At 64.6% G+C, this 9,203-nt stretch overlaps 1 protein-coding gene across 1 annotated transcript in view; it reads left to right on the top strand.

Moving 5' to 3' along the window:
- Positions 1–2,757: 2,757 nt before the first annotated feature.
- CHADL (chondroadherin like) overlaps positions 2,758–9,203 on the top strand; it is a 9,902-nt gene continuing 3,456 nt past the window's right edge. The window contains exons 1-5 of the mRNA XM_084879097.1: positions 2,758–2,780; positions 4,036–4,195; positions 5,153–6,862; positions 7,340–7,506; positions 8,093–8,279. Of these exons, the coding sequence (XP_084735223.1) occupies positions 2,773–2,780; positions 4,036–4,195; positions 5,153–6,862; positions 7,340–7,506; positions 8,093–8,261 (2,214 nt within the window). The 5' untranslated portion in view covers positions 2,758–2,772 and the 3' untranslated portion in view covers positions 8,262–8,279. The remainder of the gene's footprint in view (positions 2,781–4,035; positions 4,196–5,152; positions 6,863–7,339; positions 7,507–8,092; positions 8,280–9,203) is intronic.

Here is a 9,203-nt window from a genome sequence, read left to right as displayed (position 1 = left end):
GCGGGCATTCCTGCGTGTCCGCTGGGTGCAGAGGGCGCTGAGATCTCTGAGGGCACACTTTCCTGCTGGCCATGGGCCGGCCGGCCACTGAGTGACCTTTGCCAGGTGGGGAGGAGCAGGGCAGGCCTTGCCCCAGGCGCTGGGCGCTGGGCTCGAGTTGCCGGCTGCCCCTGGGGGTGCCCGGCCAGAGCAGACGGGCAGAGCGGCCTCTGTGGGGCCTGGCCGGGAGGGCAGCGAAGCTCAGCGTTAGGGTGCAGGAACTGAGTCTTGAGGTTCAAACAGGACTTCCCAAGGCGACATTGCAGGCGGAGAAACGGGCTTGGGCTGAGGAGGGGCCTGTCCGAGGGGCCCTGGCCTGGCTGGCCCTTCCTCTCGGTCCCAGGAGTGCCGGCTCTGACTGCCCAGCCCCTCCTCAGACCAGCTCAGCGGCGGGCACCCTGAGAAAGCTGCAGCTTTGGGGCTGCGCCAGGCTCCGTGCTCCCAGCTCCGGCCCTGAGGGCAGAGGCCGAGGTCACAGGCGCTCTGGCCTGGGAGCCCCGGGGAAGCGCCTGCTCAGCACCGGCTGTCCCCTCTGGCTCGGGGAACCACCAATTCCATCTGAACCTCGGGCTGGGCCCGGGGAGCGGGGTCACGGTGCCGCTGGCAGCACATCCCGATGGCGGGAGCCGGTACGGGGAGATGGCTCAGAGGCGGCGGGCCGGCGGGAGCGGCCACGGGAGAACTGGCCGCAGGTGGGAGCATGCCACAGTGAGGCCGTGCAGCGCCGCGTGAAGGAAATCTCGGGGCGATACATGAGCAAGTTCACGTGTTTAGGCAGCCTGTGTATGTGACGATGCTATTGCCAATAAAAGGGGCGCTAAACCCGGCATTCACAATAGGACTTAGTTTGGGAAAGGCAGGGGCAGGGTGGGGTGGGGGCACCAAGCATTCAAAGTGACCCAGGTCCACCACCTAAGAGCCATAGTCTTCGAATAGAGACAGCACACGGGGGAGCATGTGTTCTGGACACAGAAAAAGCTTAAGCCATGGGCCTCTGCCTCCGGGATGGAAAATGCCACGGAAATGAGGACGAGGTGAGAGGGGAAGACGTGGCACATGTGGAGCACAGAGCAGGCCTGGTGCTGAGAGAAGGCACGTGGTGTGGAGGCCTCCCAGAGGGCATGCTGCATGCGCCATAGAACTGGAAAGGAACAAGTTAGAAAACAGCACCACGGTGAGTCTCACCGACGATGCCGAGTGCAGAAAGCAGCCGTAGAGGGTGTGCGCTGGGACTCAGTGGATAGGGGGCTGCTGAGTGAAATAGCACATGCACAGGTTGTGTGTGATGCGGCACTATTTCTACTTAAAAAAGGAACAAAAGCTTAGCTGGTGTGGCTCAGTGGTTGTGCACTGACTTATGAGCCATGCAGTCAGTCCAATTCCCGGTCAGGGCACATGCCCAGGTTTTGGGCTTGATTCCCAGTAGGGGGTGTGCAGGCGGCAGCAGATTGATGATTCTCATCATTGATGAGCCTATCTTTCCCACCCTCTCTGAAATCAGTAAAAATAAAAAGTGCCCTAGCTGGGTTTGCTCAGTGGATACAGTGTTGGCCTGTAGACTGAAGGGTCCTAGGTTTGATTCTGGTCACACATGCCTGGGGGGGGGGCTCAATCCCCAGTAGGGGGCGTACAGGAGACAGCCAGTCAATGATTCTCTATCAATGTTTCTATTTCTCCCACTCTCCCTTACTCTCTAAAATCAATTTAATACTGGGGAGGGCAATGTTAAAATATGTACACAGATAATTTAATAAAAAATGTAAAATAAAATAAATTATATATATATAGTCAAATTTAAATAATGAAAAATTCAGTTTCCTGTTTGCTATGGTCTGGATGAACTATTTCCTTTAAAACTGAAAACTCGCTCAATGGTTAGAGCATTGGCCCTTGAACCAAAAGGTTGCAGGTTTGATCCCCGGCTATCTTTCTCCCCTTTCCTTACACTCTCTCGAAAATTCAATGGAAAAAAATATTCAAGTGAGAGTAACCAAAAAAAAAAAAAAAAAAAAAAATTAATTAAATAAATAAATAAATAAATAAAAACACGTTTCTAAGAAGGTAATTATTTGTATATTTTTTGCAATATTGTAGCAAAAAACTTGGAAGTAACAAATTAATGGGTAAGTAGAGTTGATACATTTATACCAGGAGATACCATACAGCTGTCACAATGAGTGAGCATGGCTAAGAATCAATTTGGATAGCTTACAATAATTTGCTATTGGGGGGGGGAAACTGCGGAAGGTTGTATGTGTGGAATTAAACAACGTAGGTAAATATAATCACAACCGGACAAGACAGAGTTACCCATTATTATTAAGCACCTACTCTGTGCCAGGTGCCCGGTTACTAATATGGCCCTGAGCTAGTTACTAATTACGGTTTCTCCTCAGGGAGCAGGAAACAGGCCCCGTGAGGCACAGCCCCGCCCAGGACCCCCAGCGGGAGGCCCCTCAGCCCTCAGGCCCTCCCTGCCGCCGCCCTGGGACTTGGCTGCCCAGCCGGCCTCGGGCCTGGGCCGGAATCCTGAGCTGGCGCTGCACCGGAGGCCTGTAACTCCAGCCGCTGCGCCCGCCCCTGCCCGCCCTCCGCCTCAGCGCTGCCCACAATGCCCCCATTCAGCCTGTCCCCGCTGCCAGCCTGCGCGGGGAGGGGGCTCCGCCAGCTCCAGACAGGACGGACGCAGCCTTCCCTGTGCTGCTGCTCTTCGGCTGGACGGCCGTGGACGGCATGGAGGGGTGAGCCTTTGAGCCCCGGGAGTCTGGGGGGGGGGGGGGGGGTAGAGAAGCCGAGTGGCTGCATCAAGCCCTCCCCGCACCCCAGCCCACCGCCCCTCTCCAGGCCTCTGCGATCTGTCTGGGCAGAGACTCCAAGGGCCGCCTCACTGGGTTCTAAGGAGGCAGGGAGTGGGGATGTGGGGTAGTTCCTGGGGGAAGGCCCCCCTCCCTGGTCCACCCTGAACCTCAGAGCCTCAGCCTCAGCCTCACCACAGACAGGGAGGGCACCAGCCCCAAGGCCAGGGCTGAGCCTGAGACCCCAGGAGAGAGGAAAACAGATGGGGACAAAGCAGCGAGTGGAGGCCCGGGCGGAAGGAGCCCAGCGGGCAGGGCAGGCTGCTGGGCCTGACAGCTGTAAACAGTGAGGAGGGAGCTCTGGGCTTATGGGGGGCAAACGCTGAACCCCAAGTGTTTGAGCAGATTCCCCCTGGAACCAGGAGTGGGACTCCCCAGCCCAGGCAGCCGGGTGCTGAGGGCTGTCAGCGGGAGGGCTGTCAGCCCATCGGAACGTTGCTAAGTTCCCTCTGAGCGCGTTGGGAGGCAGGAGACCCACTGGCAGCGACTGGCCCCGGAGGCGATAGGCCCCAGTGGGTATTGGGTGAGTGGGGTGGGGTGGAGGGACAGATGGGAGACAGACAGGCAAGTGAACAGACCTTGCCCGAAGCTCAGCCCTAATCCCAGAGGCTCAGTTTCCCTTCCCAGTCCTGGCCAGCAAGTGACTCTACAAGGAAAGGACAACAGGGAATAGGCAGGAGAGGAGAGGGCAAGCCATCGGCTCCCCTGCCAGCCATTCAGGCTCCTCAAGGCTCTGGACCCCACAATGGCTGGTCCCCCAAGTCTTACCCCTCAGCGCGAGCTGGACCTCAGCCCTCCCCCGTCTTCTCGAGGTGGGTGTCCCTGTACTCCCGCCACCACGGGGCTGGGCTGCTGCTCCGTCTCCAGCCTCGGGCCGGGAGGTCCTGCCTCCGGGCCCGGGAGCCTCCCCAAGCGGCACAGACGGACCCAGAGCATCTAGGGTTTAGCAAGGCCTCGGCGCGCTGGCTGACAGCCACAGGGAGGTGCCAGTCCCCTCAGCCTCAGTTTCCCCCGGCGTGGAACGGCTGCTGAGGAAGAGGGAAAGAACACCCTCCCCGGGGCCAAGGACAGACGGGCTCAGGGAGCGGAGAGGTGGGCCCCTGGCCCCTGGAACAACGGCGCCCCCTCTCCCTGCCCACAGCACCTCCTCCGTCCTGCTGCTGCTGCTGCTGCCGCTGCTGGGCCCCACGGGGCGCGCGGCCGCCCAGCGCTGCCCGCAGCCCTGCGTCTGTGACAACGCCAGGCGGCACGTGGCCTGCCGGCACCAGAACCTCACCGAGGTGCCCCCCGCCATCCCGGAGGTCAGCGGGCTGAGGGGAGGGGGGGAACAGCGGCTGGCATGCCAGGACCTGCCACTGCCTGGGAGGAGACCTGGAGAGTCACTTTCCTTTCTGACCTGTCTCACTCCGTGAGAGGCAGTAAGCAACAAGGCAGACCGGCTGTTTAAAACCCTCTGTGACTGGCACAAACAGGTGACCTACAGATAAACACTGAATTAGTGGCAGAGAACTGGGCATATATTGGAGGAAGATATGGTGTCTGCTCTAGAGACTCAAGAACTAGTGCGGATGAAAGTAAATGGGCATGCCCAGCCCGTGTGGCTCAGTGGTTGAGCATCGACCTATGAACCAGGAGGTCACGGCTCGATTCCTGGTCAGGGCACAGGCCCAGGTTGTAGGCTCGATTCCCAGTGTGGGTTATGCAGTTAGGCAGCCAATCAATAATTCTCATCATTGATGTTTCTCTCTCTCTCTCTCACTTTCACTCTCTCTCTCCCCTTCCTCTCTGAAATCAATTAAAAAGATTTTTTTTTTTTAAAGAAAGTAAAGCCAAACCGGTTTGGTTCAGTGGATAGAGCCTCGGCCTGCAGACTGAAAGGTCCCAGGTTCGATTCCGGTCAAGGGCATGTGCCTTGGTTGCGGGCACATCCCCAGTAGGGGGTGTGCAGGAGGCAGCTGATCGATGTTTCTCTCTCATCGATGTTTCTAACTCTTTCTCTCTCCCTTCTTCTCTGTAAAAAAAAAATCAAAATATTTTTTTTTTAAAACGAAGGAAGTAAACAGGCAGTGATAATCCAATGCAAAAAGTGCCAGAGCTGGGGATGGCCAGGTGGCTGGGGAGGAGGGCTTCCTGGAGGCGGTGTCGGAGCTGGTGAGGAGGATGAGAGGGGAGGGGAGGAGGCCAGGAGAGGAAACTTAGCGAGGGGCACAGGGGCACTAGTCCTCCTGGTGCTCAGTTTACCCTCCCCCCCCCTGCAGCTGACCCAGCAGCTGGACCTCCAGGGCAACCAGCTGAAGGTGATCCCGCCGGCCGCCTTCCGGGACCTGCCGCACCTCACGCACCTGGACCTGCGGCGCTGCCAGGTGGAGCGGGTGGCGGAGGGCGCCTTCCGCGGCCTGGGCCGCCTGCTGGTGCTCAGCCTGGCGGCCAACCGGCTGCGCGCGCTGCCGCAGGAGGCGCTGGCCGGGCTGGGCGCGCTGCGGCGCCTGGAGCTGCAGGAGAACCGGCTGGAGGAGCTGCGGCCCGGGGCCTTCGGGGCGCTGGGCGCGCTGCTCAGCCTCAACCTGGCGCACAACGCGCTGGTCTACCTGCCGCCCTTGGCCTTCCAGGGGCTGCAGCGCGCGCGCGGCCTGCGGCTGGAGCACAACGCGCTCAGCGTGCTGGCGCCCGAGGCGCTGGCCGGGCTGCCCGCGCTGCGCCGCCTCAGCCTGCGCCACAACGAGCTGCAGGCGCTGCCCGGCGCCGCGCTGGCCCCGGCCCGCGGCCTGGCGCGCCTCGAGCTGGGCCACAACCCGTTCACCTACGCGGGCGAGGAGGACGGGCTGGCGCTGCCGGGCCTGCGCGAGCTGCTGCTGGACCACGGCGCCCTGCAGGCCCTGGACGCCCGCGCCTTCGCCCGCTGCCCGCGCCTGCACACGCTGGACCTGCGCGGCAACCAGCTGGCCGCGCTGCCGCCGCTGCAGGGCCCGGGCCAGCTGCGCCGCCTGCGGCTGCGGGGCAACCCGCTGTGGTGCGGCTGCCGCGCGCGGCCGCTGCTCGAGTGGTTGGCGCGGGCGCGCGTGCGCTCGGACGGCGCGTGCCGGGGGCCGCGGCGGCTGCGGGGCGAGGCCCTGGACGCGCTGCGCCCCTCCGACCTGCGCTGCCCCGGGGACCCGGCGGCGGCCGAGGAGGAGGCTGAGGAGCGGGCCGAGGCGGGGGCCGGGGAGCCGGCGGCCCCTCCGGGCCCCGCGGCGGCGGAGGACGGCGCGGCCCGGCCCTGCCCGCGCGCCTGCGTGTGCGCCGCCGCCGCCCGGCACAGCGGCTGCGAGGCCCGGGGCCTGCGCGCCCTGCCCCGCGGCTTCCCCGCCGACACGGAGCTGCTGGACCTGCGGCGCAACCACTTCCCCGCCGTGCCGCGCGCCGCCTTCCCCGGCCTCGGCCGCCTGGTGTCGCTGCACCTGCAGCACTGCGGCGTGGCGGCGCTGCAGCCGGGCGCGCTGGCCGGCCTGGACGGCCTGCTCTACCTCTACCTCTCCGACAACCGGCTCTCCGGCCTGCCCGCCGGCGCGCTGGACGGCGCCCCGCGCCTCGCCTACCTCTACCTGGAGCGCAACCGCCTCCTGCAGGTGCCCGCGGCCGCCCTGCGCGCCCCGCCGCGCCTCTGCGCGCTGCACCTGCAGGGCAACGCCCTGGCGCGCCTGGCGCCCGGGGACCTGGCGGGCGCGCCGGCCCTGCGCTGGCTCTACCTGAGCGGCAACCGCCTCGCCCAGGTGGCCCCCGGCGCCCTGGGCCCGGCCCCCGAGCTGGAGACGCTGCACCTGGACCGGAACCAGCTGCGGGAGGTGCCCACCGCGGCGCTGGAGGGGCTGCCCGCCCTGCGGGAGCTGCAGCTCTCCGGGAACCCGCTGGGGGCGCTGCGGGACGGCGCCTTCCGGCCCGTGGGCGGGTCCCTGCAGCACCTCTTCCTCAACAGCACCGGCCTGGAGCAGGTGGGCGCGGGGGCGGGTCGGGGGGGCGGGCAGCTTGGCCCTAGGGAGGGAACATTAACCAATAAACACCACCGCCCGGCAGGGCCAGGCCCGAGGCTGGGCACGGGGAGCCTTGGATAAGCCAGACCGCCCTGCCCCAGGGAACTGGGTGTGGGGGACAGAGCTCAGAATCCAGGCCACACAGAGGCCCGCAGGGAGGGCACTGAGGAACCTGGGCCCTCAGGGCCCCCTCCTGTGTGCGCTGGAGGCAGGGGCAGCCCTCAGGGCGGTGCCATCAGGCGGGGTGGGGTGGCTCAGGCAAGGCAGAAGGCACCCTGAGCCGGTCCGGTGACTTGCCAAGGGCAGGTGCTTTGGCATCAGACGCACTTACGTGTCCCCCCCAGCGCTGCCTTCCTGCCTGGCCTCCTGAGGGCCCCCTGCCCTTGTGCTCCCCCCTGGCCTGACGGGAGCTCACCCAGGGCCTGCGTCTCCCTGCAGGTTTCCCCCAGGGCCTTCTCCGGCCTGGGGCCCCAGCTGCAGAGCCTGCACCTGCAGAAGAACCAGCTGCAGGCCCTGCCCGCCCTGCCCGGCCTCAGCCAGCTGGAGCTGGTGGACCTCAGTGGCAATCCCTTCCGCTGTGACTGCCAGCTGCTCCCCCTTCACAGGTGAGCACTCCCCCGGGACCCCGGCGGGCCCGCCCGCTGCTCTCAGCCAAGTCCCCCTGTGTCCCCAGGGCCCCGTCTGCCCAGCTTCCCCTGCAGCTTTCGGGGAGCGGGGTCCTGCCAGGACACAAGCTGGGGGTCCCTCAAGCACAGAGTGGGAACGAGCTCTGCCCAGCCCAGCGGGCCGGGCCTCATCAGTATTCGTGGGCGCTCCACATAATCACACAGAAAGCCGCCATCACTGGAGCCCGCAGGCCCGCTGACGCCAGCTCTGCCTGCCGGGCCGGCCTCTGACAGGCCACAGCCCTCCTCTGTGAGGCCGATGGCAGTCCGTCCACCTCGTGGGGGCGTGTCCGCAGTGACAGTGAACCAGTCACGTGTGCGGATTGAACGATTCCAGCCCGTGTGGGTGTTTATCGCTCCTGCGGCCTTCTGGCTGCGGAGAAGGGATGTGAGGCTGGACGGGACCTGGTCAGGGTCACAGGATCGGTGATTCTCAGATTCCGCGCTCAGCATGAGGCACTCCCCGCCCCAAGCTCCCAGGACCCCGCCCGGAAGGCTCAGCACCGGGTCCGAACTCTCTCCGCAGGTGGCTCTCGGGGCTGAACCTGCGCACGGGGGCCGCCTGTGCCGTGCCCCCCAGCGCCCGGGGCCAGCGGGTGAAGGCGGCCGTCCCTGTCTTCGAAGTCTGCCCCGGCTGGGCGACCAGGAAGGCCAAGCGGATGCCCGGTGCCCGGAGAGCCCGCGGGCAGGGCTGACATCGGGGAGCAGACGAGGTTGGCAGGGGGAGGGATGCCTGGGTGGGGGGCAGGTTCCCAAGCGCCCAGGGAGCAGGGCTCTGACTTCTCTTGGTCTCAGTCTCATGTGGTTGTGGATCTGGGCAGTGCCCATGCCCGCCTCCTCCCCGCCCTCCCTCTGGGCCGGGCCCGGGTGGGTCTGTGAGGCTGCGCTGCTTCACGTGACCTCATCCTGTGGGACAGCGGCCTTTCCGCTAGGCCACGGCACACTGGGCCGACACGTTCATGAAACCAATCCCACTGTTCCTGAGAGGCTGATCCCTGCTGGCTCAGCCATGTCCCTGACCCCGCGGGCCTGGCTGTGCCTGGGGCCAGCAGCCGGCAGTGCCAGTGCCTCCCCTGCTCCTGGCCACCAGCTGGCTCCGCTCTGGCATCCGGCAGCCGGGGGCGTTATGCTCTCCCTCCCGACAGATGCAGTCACACTGAGCACCAGCCGCAGCCAGGGCCCAGCACCTCCGAGAGCGAGCGAGGTGTGGGGCCGGGCTGTGCGGTGAGGGCACCGGGGGCGGAGGGTCTAAGGGGAACAGCCAGTCCTGGGAGGGAAAATGGGAACAGGACGAGGAGGTGCTGGGAGGGAGTTGGGGTGCCGGGGACCGTTAGATGGTGCAGTGGTTCCTGGGGCTGCAGAACCAAGCACCACAGATGGTCCTTGGCTACCTCGCTGTTCCAGAGGACCGGAGTCTGATCCAGGCCACGCTCCCGCTGACGCTGTAGGGGCGGGTCCTTCCTGCCCCCTCCAGCCTCTGGGGCCCAGATGGTCCTCGCCTGTGGCAGCGCAGCTCCCACCCCTGGCACCTCCTTGTCTTCACATCGTCTCCGACACCCCGTGTCCAGGTTCCCTGTTCCTTTTTCAGATTGCCCCTTTTACCGTACGAGAACACAGGCCTGTTGGATTAGGGTCCA

Source organism: Pipistrellus hanaki (assembly GCF_964339955.1).
Source record: "Pipistrellus hanaki genome assembly, chromosome: 3".
NCBI classification, from domain to species: Eukaryota; Metazoa; Chordata; class Mammalia; order Chiroptera; family Vespertilionidae; genus Pipistrellus; species Pipistrellus hanaki.
This window is presented reverse-complemented; position numbering and strand designations above follow the sequence as displayed.